Source organism: Oncorhynchus kisutch, linkage group LG5 (assembly GCF_002021735.2).
Source record: "Oncorhynchus kisutch isolate 150728-3 linkage group LG5, Okis_V2, whole genome shotgun sequence".
NCBI lineage: Eukaryota > Metazoa > Chordata > Actinopteri > Salmoniformes > Salmonidae > Oncorhynchus > Oncorhynchus kisutch.
This window is the reverse complement of record NC_034178.2, coordinates 69,223,006-69,239,434: the sequence shown is the minus strand read 5'-3', so window position 1 is coordinate 69,239,434 and position 16,429 is coordinate 69,223,006. Positions and strand designations below refer to the sequence as shown.

General features: G+C 42.6%; 1 protein-coding gene across 1 annotated transcript in view; it reads left to right on the top strand.

Annotated features, from left to right (window-relative positions):
* Window positions 1-16,429, top strand: part of grip2b (glutamate receptor interacting protein 2b) — a 223,823-nt gene that overhangs the window by 66,453 nt on the left and 140,941 nt on the right. Inside the window, 3 exon segments of the mRNA XM_031825732.1 lie at window positions 6,038-6,183; window positions 13,001-13,087; window positions 14,841-14,916. Coding sequence (XP_031681592.1) covers window positions 6,038-6,183; window positions 13,001-13,087; window positions 14,841-14,916 — 309 coding nt within the window.

Genomic DNA, 16,429 nt, shown 5'->3' with positions numbered 1-16,429 from the left:
AGGCTGCTGGCTCATCAAATCAAATCAAATCAAATTCAATTATATAGCCCTTCGTACATCAGCTGATATCTCAAAGTGCTGTACAGAAACCCAGCCTAAAACCCCAAACAGCAAGCAATGCAGGTGTAGAAGCACGGTGGCTAGGAAATACTCCCTAGAAAGGCCAAACCCTAGGAAGAAACCTAGAGAGGAACCAGGCTATGTGGGGTGGCCAGTCCTCTTCTGGCTGTGCCGGGTGGAGATTATAACAGAACATGGCCAAGATGTTCAAATGTTCATAAATGACCAGCATGGTCGAATAATAATAAGGCAGAACAGTTGAAACTGGAGCAGCAGCACAGTCAGGGGAAGTTGAAACTGGAGCAGCAGCATGGCCAGGTGGACTGGGGACAGCAAGGAGTCATCATGTCAGGTAGTCCTGGGGCATGGTCCTAGGGCTCTGTCAGTTGAAACTGGAACAGCAGCATGGCCAGGTGGACTGGGGACAGCAAGGAGTCATCATGTCAGGTAGTCCTGGGGCATGGTCCTAGGGCTCAGGTCCTCCGAGAGAGAGAAAGAAAGAAGGAGAGAATTAGAGAACGCACACTTAGATTCACACAGGACACCGAATAGGACAGGAGAAGTACTCCAGATATAACAAACTGACCCCAGCCCCCCGACACATAAACTACTGCAGCATAAATACTGGAGGCTGAGACAGGAGGGGTCAGGAGACACTGTGGCCCCATCCGAGGACACCCCCGGACAGGGCCAAACAGGAAGGATATAACCCCACCCACTTTGCCAAAGCATAGCCCCCACACCACTGCCACACCACTGGCTCATGTACGGAGGACTGGACTACATGTTCTCTGCCTACAATAGGCTAGACATCTTTATTGCCCATTAAACAGACACTGAGTGTTCAAAACATTAGGAACACTTGCTCTTTCAATTGAGCAGACAAGTTAGACATGGAATGTGTATGCGTGCCTTTCAGAGGGTGAATGTGCAAGACAAGTGAGACATGGAATGTGTATGTGTGCCTTTCAGAGGGTGAATGTGCAAGACAAGTGAGACATGGAATGTGTATGCGTGCCTTTCAGAGGGTGAATGTGCAAGACAAGTGAGACATGGAATGTGTATGCGTGCCTTTCAGAGGGTGAATGTGCAAGACAAGTGAGACATGGAATGTGTATGCGTGCCTTTCAGAGGGTGAATGTGCAAGACAAGTGAGACATGGAATGTGTATGCGTGCCTTTCAGAGGGTGAATGTGCAAGACAAGTGAGACATGGAATGTGTATGCGTGCCTTTCAGAGGGTGAATGTGCAAGACAAGTGAGACATGGAATGTGTATGCGTGCCTTTCAGAGGGTGAATGTGCAAGACAAGTGAGACATGGAATGTGTATGCGTGCCTTTCAGAGGGTGAATGTGCAAGACAAGTGAGACATGGAATGTGCATGCGTGCCTTTCAGAGGGTGAATGTGCAAGACAAGTGAGACATGGAATGTGCATGCGTGCCTTTCAGAGGGTGAATGTGCAAGTCAAGTGAGACATGGAATGTGTATGCGTGCCTTTCAGAGGGTGAATGTGCAAGACAAGTGAGACATGGAATGTGTATGCGTGCCTTTCAGAGGGTGAATGTGCAAGACAAGTGAGACATGGAATGTGTATGTGTGCCTTTCAGAGGGTGAATGTGCAAGACAAGTGAGACATGGAATGTGTATGCGTGCCTTTCAGAGGGTGAATGTGCAAGACAAGTGAGACATGGAATGTGTATGCGTGCCTTTCAGAGGGTGAATGTGCAAGACAAGTGAGACATGGAATGTGTATGCGTGCCTTTCAGAGGGTGAATGTGCAAGACAAGTGAGACATGGAATGTGTATGCGTGCCTTTCAGAGGGTGAATGTGCAAGACAAGTGAGACATGGAATGTGTATGCGTGCCTTTCAGAGGGTGAATGTGCAAGACAAGTGAGACATGGAATGTGTATGCGTGCCTTTCAGAGGGTGAATGTGCAAGACAAGTGAGACATGGAATGTGTATGTGTGCCTTTCAGAGGGTGAATGAGCAAGACAAGTGAGACATGGAATGTGTATGCGTGCCTTTCAGAGGGTGAATGAGCAAGACAAGTGAGACATGGAATGTGTATGCGTGCCTTTCAGAGGGTGAATGTGCAAGACAAGTGAGACATGGAATGTGTATGCGTGCCTTTCAGAGGGTGAATGTGCAAGACAAGTGAGACATGGAATGTGTATGCGTGCCTTTCAGAGGGTGAATGTGCAAGACAAGTGAGACATGGAATGTGTATGCGTGCCTTTCAGAGGGTGAATGTGCAAGACAAGTGAGACATGGAATGTGTATGCGTGCCTTTCAGAGGGTGAATGTGCAAGACAAAATATTTAAGTGCTTTTGAACGGGGTATGGTAGTAGGTACCAGGCGCACTGGTTTGTGACAAGAACTGCAACGTTATTGGATTTGTCACTCTCAACAGTTTCCCGTGTGTATTAACAATGGTCCACCACCCAAACGGCATCCAGCCAACTTGACACAACTGTGGGAAGCATCGGAGTCAACATGGGCCAGCATCCCTGTGGAACGCTTTCGACACATTTGTAGTGACCATGCCCTGACGAATTGAGAAAGTTCTGAGGGCAAAATCAGGGGTGCAACTCAATATTATTTCCTAATGGTTTGTACAGTCAGTGTATATTATATCAAAGGAACATTTTCCTTCAGCTCTGCTAGACCTTCAGCCCCTCATGCTTACTCAATGTGGATGGATACATGTTCGCTTCCTAGTGCCTAGACCTCCAGCCTCTCACCCACCATTAACAGCCTCTGACCCAGGCTGAGTCCCAAATGGCACCATTTCCCCTACATAACACACTACTGTCCTGTGGGCCCTGGTCAAACCTAGTGCACTACATAGGGAATAAGGTGCCATTTTGTCTGAAACCGCAGTCACGCTGTATCAGCCAATCAGGCCTTGATGTAGGAGGAACCATTTCACTAGGGGCAGATTTGTAAAAACGAGGGATCTGTCCATAATGGCATCCTATCCCCCCATAGGGCTCTGGTCAAAAGCAGTACACTATATAGAGACTAGGGTGTCATTTGAGACAATGTCTAAGGACTTGGGTGATGATGCTAAAAATAGGCACAGAGTCTTGGTCTTTGGGCATTATGCGCTTGGGCTACTGACTGACCTGTTTGGCTTTTAAAGAAGGCTTTCCCCCTAGGAGATTTACAGTTGAGCTGCTCTGCAAGTTGTATTTTCTATGCTTTAGCCTTAGCTGGACAATTTATTTAGAAAAGTGGCTTTTATCCAAAGCTGTCTGAAGAAAGTGGGGCATGTAAAAATCTCAATTTACGTATGACTGGCATATTTAATGCAGATACAATATCAGCTAAATTAGCAATGTACCAACAAAGTAGTATTAATTCTCACATGCAAGTAGTCTCGCTTGTCAGGCTCATGGGTGCTTCACAGTGGCTGTGGTTAGTATCACTAACGTGTGAGACTCCTGTATAGCAGCATAATAGACTGTTGTCATTGTAGATCTGTCACCATGTCTATCTGTGATGACTTTAATCGCAGTGGGTGTGTGAGAAGTCCTCATCTAGGACAAGCATCAAAGGAGCTTACTTCATGTTTTCATTTCCAACGATAAGTAGCTTGCAACGTCATAGTATTATTCTATGTATAGTAGGTAGAATTACATTTGAAACAACATTTGAAACAATATTTTTTTTTTGTTGTACAGTATGAGAGGAGCGGGCTTTGTCAGATGGAGTATTTGATTGACATTCTCTACTTTTTGACAAACTCTCTGACTCCTACTGGTCTACCTCACAATCCTATTATAAGAAACATCAAAAAACATTTTCCGGTGGAGTCCGCATTCAATACTTCAAACCAAAAGTTATCTATCTGGCACTCACTCACAACCAACAAGGAACGCATCGATTAACTCTGTCTGGCGGATGGGCCAAAAAATGATATATGATAACACTGTCTGGTCCTATCTGTTTGTCTGTGTGGAACTTGCAACCAGAATGTTGTGTTGTAGAATATAATGGAACCAGAATGTTGTGTTGTAGAATATAATGGAACCAGAATGTTGTGTTGTAGAATATAATGGAACCAGAATGTTGTGTTGTAGAATATAATGGAACCAGAATGTTGTTTTGTAGAATATAATGGAACCAGAATGTTGTGTTGTAGAATATAATGGAACCAGAATGTTGTGTTGTAGAATATAATGGAACCAGAATGTTGTGTTGTAGAATATAATGGAACCAGAATGTTGTGTTGTAGAATATAATGGAACCAGAATGTTGTGTTGTAGAATATAATGGAACCAGAATGTTGTTTTGTAGAATATAATGGAACCAGAATGTTGTGTTGTAGAATATAATGGAACCAGAATGTTGTTTTGTAGAATATAATGGAACCAGAATGTTGTTTTGTAGAATATAATGGAACCAGAATGTTGTGTTGTAGAATATAATGGAACCAGAATGTTGTGTTGTAGAATATAATGGAACCAGAATGTTGTGTTGTAGAATATAATGGAACCAGAATGTTGATTTGTAGAATATAATGGAACCAGAATGTTGTGTTGTAGAATATAATGGAACCAGAATGTTGTGTTGTAGAATATAATGGAACCAGAATGTTGTGTTGTAGAATATAATGGAACCAGAATGTTGTGTTGTAGAATATAATGGAACCAGAATGTTGGGTTGTAGAATATAATGGAACCAGAATGTTGTGTTGTAGAATATAATGGAACCAGAATGTTGTGTTGTAGAATATAATGGAACCAGAATGTTGTGTTGTAGAATATAATGGAACCAGAATGTTGTTTTGTAGAATATAATGGAACCAGAATGTTGTGTTGTAGAATATAATGGAACCAGAATGTTGTTTTGTAGAATATAATGGAACCAGAATGTTGTGTTGTAGAATATAATGGAACCAGAATGTTGTTTTGTAGAATATAATGGAACCAGAATGTTGTTTTGTAGAATATAATGGAACCAGAATGTTGTTTTGTAGAATATAATGGAACCAGAATGTTGTTTTGTAGAATATAATGGAACCAGAATGTTGTGTTGTAGAATATAATGGAACCAGAATGTTGTTTTGTAGAATATAATGGAACCAGAATGTTGTGTTGTAGAATATAATGGAACCAGAATGTTGTTTTGTAGAATATAATGGAACCAGAATGTTGTGTTGTAGAATATAATGGAACCAGAATGTTGTTTTGTAGAATATAATGGAACCAGAATGTTGTTTTGTAGAATATAATGGAACCAGAATGTTGTGTTGTAGAATATAATGGAACCAGAATGTTGTGTTGTAGAATATAATGGAACCAGAATGTTGTGTTGTAGAATATAATGGAACCAGAATGTTGTGTTGTAGAATATAATGGAACCAGAATGTTGTGTTGTAGAATACAATGGAACCAGAATGTTGTGTTGTAGAATATAATGGAACCAGAATGTTGTGTTGTAGAATATAATGGAACCAGAATGTTGTGTTGTAGAATATATGAAATAGAATGTTTGTCCTGAAATGTGTTTTCTCCCTGAAGCGAGGAGACTACTGCTGGGTTGGTAATATATTTTTGATAGGCATCATTGTGCCAAATTACCAAGGCCCAAGGTGTGTGTGTGTGTGTGTGTGTGTGTGCGTGCGTGCGTGTGCGTGTGCGTGCGTGTGCGTGTGTGTGTGTGTGTGTGCGCGTGCGTGTTTGCCAAGGGGGAGAGAAAATAAATAACATTCCTAATTACCATCTAAATGAACATATGTTGACTCTCTGTAGAAAGCCACTGACAAGATCTACAGAAGTTTTATAGTTGCCATACTACAGAATTAGATTGTTATTGTTATTATGTAAGTATTAATTTTAAATGATGTTTAACATTATAGATATGTTATTTATCTGTCATAGATCCTGATGCCTAAAGATTTAATGAAAGGCCGGATCTATAAATATCAGCTAGATAATACTGTATGTCTTTATGATCCTGTCTAACAGGAGTGATCAGCTGAACGTTGGCGACTACATCAAGTCAGTCAATGGTATCAACCTGACCAAGCTGAGACATGAAGAGATCATCAGTCTGTTGAAGAACGTGGGAGAACGAGTGGTGCTGGAAGTAGAGTACGAACTGCCCCCTTCAGGTAGAAGCAGCTTGATTTGATTGATTGATTGATTTGTGGTTGATTGATGTGTGTGGAAGCTTTCTCTTTTCCTTAGTAGAGACCCCAGTTATCAGGTACTACAGGCCCCAGTCATCAGATACTACAGGCCCCAGTTATCAGGTACTACAGGCCCCAGTTATCAGATACTACAGACCCCAGTTATCAGGTACTACAGGCCCCAGTCATCAGACACTACAGGCCCCAGTTATCAGGTACTACAGACCCCAGTTATCAGGTACTATAGGCCCCAGTTATCAGATACTACAGACCCCAGTTATCAGGTACTACAGGCCCCAGATATCAGATACTACAGACCCCAGTTATCAGGTACTACAGGCCCCAGTTATCAGATACTACAGACCCCAGTTATCAGGTACTACAGACCCCAGTTATCAGATACTACAGACCCCAGTTATCAGGTACTACAGGCCCCAGTCATCAGATCATACAGGCCCCAGTCATCAGGTACTACAGGCCTCAATTATCAGGTACTACAGGCCCCAGTCATCAGGTACTACAGGCCCCAGTTATCAGGTACTACAGGCCCCAGTCATCAGATCCTACAGGCCCCAGTCATCAGATCCTACAGGCCCCAGTCATCAGGTACTACAGGCCTCAGTTATCAGGTACTACAGGCCCCAGTTATCAGGTACTACAGGCCCCAGTTATCAGGTACTACAGGCCCCAGTTATCAGATACTACAGACCCCAGTTATCAGGTACTACAGACCCCAGTTATCAGATACTACAGACCCCAGTTATCAGGTACTACAGGCCCCAGTCATCAGATCATACAGGCCCCAGTCATCAGGTACTACAGGCCTCAATTATCAGGTACTACAGGCCCCAGTCATCAGGTACTACAGGCCCCAGTTATCAGGTACTACAGGCCCCAGTCATCAGATCCTACAGGCCCCAGTCATCAGATCCTACAGGCCCCAGTCATCAGGTACTACAGGCCTCAGTTATCAGGTACTACAGGCCCCAGTTATCAGGTACTACAGGCCCCAGTTATCAGGTACTACAGGCCCCAGTTATCAGGTACTACAGGCCCCAATCATCAGATCCTACAGGCCCAGGTCATCAGGTACTACAGGCCTCAGTTATCAGGTACTACAGGCCCCAGTTATCAGGTACTACAGGCCCCAGTTATCAGGTACTACAGGCCCCAGTTATCAGATACTACAGGCCCCAGTTATCAGGTACTACAGGCCCCAGTTATCAGGTACTACAGGCACCAGCTATCAGATACTACAGGCCCCAGTTATCAGGTATTACAGGCCCCAGTTATCAGATACTACAGGCCCCAGTTATCAGGTACTACAGGCCCCAGTCATCAGATACTAAAGGCCCCAGTTATCAGGTACTACAGGCCCCAGTCATCAGGTACTACAGGCCCCAGTTATCAGATATTACAGGCCCCAGTTATCAGATACTACAGGCCCCAGTTATCAGGTACTACAGGCCCCAGTTATCAGGTACTACAGGCCCCAGCTATCAGATACTACAGGCCCCAGTTATCAGGTATTACAGGCCCCAGTTATCAGATACTACAGGCCCCAGTCATCAGATCATACAGGCCCCAGTCATCAGGTACTACAGGCCTCAATTATCAGGTACTACAGGCCCCAGTCATCAGGTACTACAGGCCCCAGTTATCAGGTACTACAGGCCCCAGTCATCAGATCCTACAGGCCCCAGTCATCAGATCCTACAGGCCCCAGTCATCAGGTACTACAGGCCTCAGTTATCAGATACTACAGGCCCCAGTTATCAGGTATTACAGGCCCCAGTTATCAGATACTACAGGCCCCAGTTATCAGGTACTACAGGCCCCAGTCATCAGATACTAAAGGCCCCAGTTATCAGGTACTACAGGCCCCAGTTATCAGATACTACAGGCCCCAGTTATCAGATACTACAGGCCCCAGTTATCAGATATTACAGGCCCCAGTTATCAGATACTACAGGCCCCAGTTATCAGATATTACAGGCCCCAGTTATCAGATACTACAGGCCCCAGTTATCAGATACTATAGGCCCCAGTTATCAGGTACTACAGGCCCCAGTTATCAGATACAGTCAAGAGTTTAACCTGCTCAGTTTACGTGGTCTGCCAGTATGATATCAGTGTTGCCAATAATACATCTCTATGTGTTCCCGGGTCTGCCATTCTAGTAAAACAGACATTTAACACTGCCATTTGAACTTTACAAGCCTAACCAATTCTGCATGACCTTACAGATTTGTAATAATGTTCTGTCTATGTATCATTGCTGTCTGTCGGTTACTGGGGACGAGCCCAGTAAAACCTGTGATTTAACGGCGGGAACATCATTCATATGCCTCACTACCTTTACCATTCTGTACTTCTCTGTACCTTTCTCTCTTTATCTCTCTCTGTCTCTCTCTCTATACCTTTCTCTCTTTATCAATTCAATTCAATTCAATTCAAGGGCTTTATTGGCATGGGAAACATGTGTTAACATTGCCAAAGCAAGTGAGGTAGACAACATACAAAGTGAATATATAAAGTGAAAAACAACAAAAATGAACAGTAAACATTACACATACAGAAGTTTCAAAACAGTAAAGACATTACAAATGTCATATTATATATATACAGTGTTCTAACAATGTACAAATGGCTAAAGGACACAAGATAAAATAAATAAGCATAAATATGGGTTGTATTTACAATGGTGTTTGTTCTTCACTGGTTGCCCTTTTCTCGTGGCAACAGGTCACAAATCTTGCTGCTGTGATGGCACACTGTGGAATTTCACCCAGTAGATATGGGAGTTTTTCAAAATTGGATTTGTGGATCTGTGTAATCTGAGGGAAATATGTCTCTCTAATATGGTCATACATTGGGCAGGAGGTTAGGAAGTGCAGCTCAGTTTCCACCTCATTTTGTGGGCAGTGAGCACATAGCCTGTCTTCTCTGTCTCTCTCTGTCTCTCTCTCTGTACCTTTATCCCTCTCTCTGTACCTTTATCTCTCTCTCTGTACCTTTCTCTGTACATTTATCTCTCTCTCTGTACCTTTCTCTGTACCTTTATCTCTCGCTCTGTACCTTTATCTCTCTCTCTGTACCTTTCTCTGTACCTTTATCTCTCTCTCTGTACCTTTCTCTGTACATTTATCTCTCTCTCTGTACCTTTCTCTGTACCTTTATCTCTCTCTCTGTACCTTTCTCTGTACCTTTATCTCTCTCTCTGTACATTATCCCTCTCTCTGTACCTTTATCCCTCTCTCTGTACCTCTCTCTGTACCTTTATCTCTCTCTGTACCTTTCTCTCTTTATCTCTCTCTGTATCTCTCTCTGTACCTTTCTCTCTTTATCTCTCTGTACCTTTCTCTCTTTATCTCTCTGTATCTTTCTCTCTTTATCTCTCTGTACCTTTCTCTCTCTGTCTGTCTCTCTGTACCTTTCTCTCTCTTTGTCTCTCTGTACCTTTCTCTCTTTATCTCTCTGTACCTTTTTCTCTTTGTCTCTCTTTATCTCTCTGTACCTTTCTCTCTCTGTCTGTCTCTCTGTACCTTTCTCTCTTTATCTCTCTCTGTCTCTCTCTCTCTGTACATTTCTCTCTTTATCTCTCTGTACCTTTCTCTCTCTTTGTCTCTCTGTACCTTTCTCTCTTTATCTCTCTGTACCTTTTTCTCTTTGTCTCTCTGTATCTTTCTCTCTCTGTCTGTCTCTCTGTACCTTTCTCTCTCTGTCTGTCTCTCTGTACCTTTCTCTCTCTGTCTGTCTCTCTGTACCTTTCTCTCTTTATCTCTCTCTGTCTCTCTCTCTGTACCTTTCTCTCTTCATCTCTCTCTGTCTCTCTCTGTCACTCTCTCTGTACCATTATCCCTCTCTCTGTACCTTTCTCTGTACCTTTATCCCTCTCTCTGTGCCTTTATCCCTCTCTCTGTACCTTTCTCTGTACCTTTATCTCTCTCTCTGTACCTTTATCTCTCTCTGTACCTTTATATCTCTCGCTGTACCTTTATCCCTCTCTCTGCACCTTTATCTCTCTCTCTGTACCTTTCTGTCTTTATCTCTCTGTACCTTTCTCTCTGTCTGTCTCTCTCTCTGTACCTTTATCTCTCTCTGTCTGTCTCTCTCTCTGTACCTTTATCTCTCTCTCTGTACCTTTCTCTCTTTATCTCTCTGTACCTTTCTCTCTTTATCTCTCCCTGTCTGTCTCTCTGTACCTTTCTCTCTTTTTCTCTCTCTGTCTCTCTCTGCATCTTTCTCTCTTTATCTCTCTGTACCTTTCTCTCTCGGTCTGTCTCTCTGTACCTTTCTCTCTTTATCTCTCTGTACCTTTCTCTCTTTATCTCTCTTTACCTTTCTTTCTTTATCTCTCTGTAACCTTTCTCTCTTTATCTCTCTGTACCTTTCTCTCTTTATCTCTCTGTACCTTTCTTTCTTTATCTCTCTGTACCTTTCTTTCTTTATCTCTCTGTACCTTTCTCTCTTTATCTGTCTCTCTCTCTGTACCTTTCTCTCTTTATCTCTCTCTGTCTCTCTCTCTCTCTTTACCTCACTCTGTCTCTCTCTCTCTCTCTTTATCTCTCTCTGTCTGTCTCTGTACCTTTCTCTCTTTATCTCTCTCTGTCTGTCTCTCTGTACCTTTCTCTCTTTATCTCTCTGTACCTTTCTCTCTCTGTCTGTTTCTCTGTACCTTTCTCTCTTTACCTCTCTCTGTCTCTCTCTCTGTACCTTTCTCTCTTTATCTCTCTGTACCGTTCTCTCTTTATCTCTCTTTATCTTTCTCTCTTTATGTCTCTGTACCTTTCTCTCTCTGTCTGTCTCTCTGTACCTTTCTCTCTTTATCTCTCTGTATCTTTCTCTCTGTATCTTTCTCTCTGTACCTTTCTCTCTCTTTATCTCTCTGTACCTTTCTCTCTTTATCTCTTTGTACCTTTCTCTCTTTATCTCTCTGTATCTTTCTCTGTACCTTTCTCTCTTTATCTCTCTGTACCTTTCTCTCTTTATCTCTCTGTATCTTTCTCTCTTTATCTCTCTGTACCTTTCTCTCTCTCTCTGTCCTCTCTGTACCTTTCTCTCTCTTTGTCTCTCTGTACCTTTCTCTCTGTACCTTTCTCTCTCTTTATCTCTCTGTACCTTTCTCTCTTTATCTCTTTGTACCTTTCTCTCTTTATCTCTCTGTATCTTTCTCTCTTTATCTCTCTGTACCTTTCTCTCTCTTTGTCTCTCTGTACCTTTCTCTCTCTTTGTCTCTCTGTACCTTTCTCTCTCTTTGTCTCTCTGTACCTTTCTCTCTCTGTCTCTCTCTGTACATTTCTCTCTTTGTCTCTCTGTACCTTTCTCTCTGTACCTTTCTCTCTTTATCTCTCTCTGTCTCTCTCTCTGTACCTTTCTCTCTTTATCTCTCTGTACCTTTCTCTCTTTATCTCTCTGTATCTTTATCTCTTTATCTCTCTCTGTCTCTCTCTCTCTGTACCTTTCTCTCTTTATCTCTCTCTGTCTCTCTCTCTGTACCTTTCTCTCTTTAATTTCAATTCAAGGGCTTTATTGGCATGGGAAACATGTGTTAACATAGCCAAAGCAAGTGAGGTAGATAATATATAAAGTGAATATATAAAGTGAAATAAACAATAAAAATGAACAGTAAACATTACAGATACTTTCTCTCTCTCTCTCACACTCTCTCTATCTCGCTCTCTCTCTCTCACACACACACACACTCTCTCTCTCTCTCAATATAATTCAATTCAAGGGCTTTATTGGCATGGGAAACATGTGTTAACATAGCCAAAGCAAGTGAGTTAGATAATATATAAAGTGAAATAAACAATAAAAATTAACAGTAAACAACTCTCTCTCTCTCTCAATTCAATTCAATTCAATTCAAGGGGGTTTATTGGCATGGGAAACATGTTAAAGCAAGTGAGGTAGAAAATATACAAAAGTGAAATAAACAATAAATACTAACAGTAAACATTACACATACAGAAGTTGCTCACTGAGTCTGTACATAGTCAAAGCTTTCCTTAAGTTTGGGTCAGTCACAGTGGTCAGGTATTCTGCCACTGTGTACTCTCTATTTAGGGCCAAATAGCATTCTAGTTTGCTCTGTTTTTTTGTTAATTCTTTCCGATGTGTCAAGTAATTAACTTTTTGTTTTCTCCTGATTTGGTTGGGTCTAATTGTGTCGCTGTCCTGGGGCTCTTTGGGGTGTGTTTGTGTTTGTGAACAGAGCCCCGGGACCAGCTTGCTTAGGGGACTCTTCTCCAGGTTCATCTCTCTGTAGGTGATGGCTTTGTTATGGAAGGTTTGGGAATTAATTCCTTTTAGGTGGTTGTAGAATTGAATGGCTCTTTTCTGGATTTTGATAATTAGTGGGTATCGGTCTAATTCTGCTCTGGTGATTTGGTGTTCTACGTTGTACACAGAGGATATTTTTGCAGAATTCTGCATGCAGAGTTTTTATTTGGTGTTTGTCCCATTTTGTGAAGTCTTGGTTGGTGAGCGGACCCCAGACCTCACAACCATAAAGGGCAATGGGCTCTATGACTGATTCAAGTATTTTTAGCCAGATCCTAATTGGTATGTTGAATTTTATGTTCCTCTCTCTCTCTCTCTCTCTCTCTCTCTCTCTCTCTCTCTCTCTCTCTCTCTCTCTCTCTCTCTCTCTCTCTCTGTCTCTCTCTCTCTCTCTCTCTCTCTCTCTCTCTCTCTCTCCTCTCTCTGTCTCTCTCTCTCTCTCTCTCTCTCTCTCTCTCTCTCTCTCTCTCTCTCTCTCTCTCTCTCTCTCTCTCTCTCTCTCTCTCTCCTCCAGCACCAGACAGCACATCAGGTGTGATTTCCAAGACAATGGAGATATGTTTGCACAAAGAAGGGACCAGCTTCGGCTTCGTCATGAGAGGTACTATACTATGTATAGTATACTGTGTCACAGATCCTGTTTCCTTCTTGTCCTCTACTGGTTAATTTGACTATGTTCCAGTCACTAACCCTAACCCTAACCCATAAAGAAGCACACTCAAATTGATTTAAGCTAGCCTCAGTAGTCTCAACAGTGTCCCCAATTGGAATTGCTCATTTCCTAACAACGCCATCCACAGTCCAATAAACTAGTGAGTAATTTGGGCTGTAGGGAAATCAATCCGAGATTAACAGCACAGTTACCGTGGAAGAGTATATTTAGCTGTCAGCGTCTGAAAGGAGTAGCGAAACAGAGTAAAATATGACCACACAGTCCGATGCTTCCATTTTTGGAAGGAGTAGCGAAACAGAGTAAAATAAGACCACACAGTCCGATGCTTCCATTATTGGAAGGAGTAGCGAAACAGAGTAAAATATGACCACACAGTCCGATGCTTCCATTATTGGAAGGAGTAGCGAAACAGAGTAAAATAAGACCACACAGTCCGATGCTTCCATTATTGGAAGGAGTAGTGAAACAGAGTAAAATAAGACCACACAGTCCGATGCTTCCATTATTGGAAGGATTAGCGAAACAGAGTAAAATATGAACACACAGTCCGATGCCTCCATTATTGGAAGGAGTAGCGAAACAGAGTAAAATATGACCACACAGTCCGATGCTTCCATTATTGGAAGGAGTAGCGAAACAGAGTAAAATATGACCACACAGTCCGATGCTTCCATTATTGGAAGGAGTAGCGAAACAGAGTAAAATATGACCACACAGTCCGATGCTTCCATTATTGGAAGGAGTAGCGAAACAGAGTAAAATATGACCACACAGTCCGATGCTTCCATTATTGGAAGGAGTAGCGAAACAGAGTAAAATATGACCACACAGTCCGATGCTTCCATTATTGGAAGGATTAGTGAAACAGAGTAAAATATGACCACACAGTCCGATGCTTCCATTATTGGAAGGATTAGTGAAACAGAGTAAAATATGACCACACAGTCCGATGCTTCCATTATTGGAAGGAGTAGCGAAACAGAGTAAAATATGACCACACAGTCCGATGCTTCCATTATTGGAAGGAGTAGCGAAACAGAGTAAAATATGACCACACAGTCCGATGCTTCCATTATTGGAAGGAGTAGCGAAACAGAGTAAAATATGACCACACAGTCCGATGCTTCCATTATTGGAAGGATTAGTGAAACAGAGTAAAATATGACCACACAGTCCGATGCTTCCATTATTGGAAGGAGTAGTGAAACAGAGTAAAATAAGACCACACAGTCCGATGCTTCCATTATTGGAAGGAGTAGTGAAACAGAGTAAAATATGACCACACAGTCCGATGCTTCCATTATTGGAAGGATTAGTGAAACAGAGTAAAATATGACCACACAGTCCGATGCTTCCATTATTGGAAGGAGTAGCGAAACAGAGTAAAATATGACCACACAGTCCGATGCTTCCATTATTGGAAGGATTAGTGAAACAGAGTAAAATATGACCACACAGTCCGATGCTTCCATTATTGGAAGGATTAGTGAAACAGAGTAAAATATGACCACACAGTCCGATGCTTCCATTATTGGAAGGATTAGTGAAACAGAGTAAAATATGACCACACAGTCCGATGCTTCCATTCTTGCTTCACAATGTTTTTTTTAAGGTAAATGCCCTTTTGAAAGTAATGCGAGATGCGTATTACCAAACCGCTTCCTCACTGGGTCTGTTTCAGGGGGCTCACACGAAGACTGGAACAAATCACGCCCCCTGGTGGTGACATACGTCCGGCCGGGAGGCCCTGCAGACAGGTATGGTGGAACACCTGAGTCCTATATGGCATCCTATTCCGCATTTAAAATGAAATACAATATTTCTTTATTTTGTCTAGCTTTGGTATTGTCAGAAATGTTGTCTTGAGCTTTTCTACCACGAGATACAATACGTATTTTTGAGAAGCACAGGGTCAGCTGCAGTTCAGTACATATCGAGCTATTTTATAGTACACTATATAGGATCTAAATGTAGTGCACTACTGGTGTCATCTGAGAGCCCGTGTTAACTTTGTTCTGTTTGGCTGAGAGGGATATTGAATATATGAATATGTCTCCTGAATATTTTGTCTGGCGCTCGTTACATATGCATGTGTTTTCCCTTTTTCCTCTCTTCCCACCCAATTGTAAAATAAGCCAGATGAGAAGAGAGGAGGAGAGAGGAGAGGAGAGGTAGAAGGAGAGGAGAGGAGAATTGAAGCGAGAAGAGGAGAGGTAGAAGTTGAGACAGTGGAGATGAGAGGAAAGGAAAAGAAAGGAGGAGAGGAGAGGAGAGAAGAGAGAAGAGGAAGAGAAGAGAGAAGAGGAGAATAAATGAGAGGAGAAGAAAGAAGAGGGAGAGAAGAGAGAAGAGGAGAAGAGGGGATAAGAGAGGAGAAGAGAGTACAAGACAGGAGGGGAAGAGAAAAGAAGAGAGTTGAGGAGAAGAGAGGACAAGAGATGAGAGGACAAAATAAGAAAAGAGAGGAGAGGTAGAAGGAAAGGAGATGAAAAGAGAGAAGAGAGGAGAGGAGAGAGAAAGGAGAAGAGAGGAGAGAAGAAAAGACGGAAAGGATAGGAGAGGAGAAGAGAAGAGAGGAAGGAGAGAGAGATGAGAAGAGAGGAGATGAAAGGAGAGGAGAAGAAAAGAGAGGAGAAGAGAGGAGATGAAAGGAGAGGAGAAGAGAGGGAGAAGAGAGGAGATGAAAGGAGAAGAGAAGAGGAGAGAAGAAGGGAGATGAAAGGAAGGAAGAAGGAGAGAGAGAGGAGATGAAATAGAGGAGAAGAGAGTAGAGGAGAGGGGAGGAGAAGAGAAGAGAAGAGAGGAGAAGAGAAGATATGAGAAGTGAGGGAAGAAGGAGAGAGAGGAGAAGAAAGGAGATTGAGAAGAGAGGAGATGAAAGGAGAGGAGGAATAGAAGAGAGGAGAAGGAGAGAGAGAATGAGAGAAGGAGAGGGAAGAAGGAGGAGATGAAAGGAGAGGAGAAGAGAAGAGAGGAGAGGAGAAGAGAGGAATGAGAGAAAGGAGATGGAAGAGAGGAGATGAAAGGAGAGGAGAAGAGAAGAGAGGGAGAGGAGAAGAGAGGAATGAGAGAAAGGAGATGGGAAGAGAGGAGATGAAAGGAGAGGAGAAGAGAAGAGAGGAGAGGAGAAGAGAGGAATGAGAGAAAGGAGATGGGAAGAGAGGAGATGAAAGGAGAGGAGAAGAGAAGAGAGGAGAGGAGAGGAGAAGAGAAGAAAGGAGAAGAGAGGAGAGGAGAAGAGAAGAGAAGAGAGGAGAGGAGAGGAGTGGG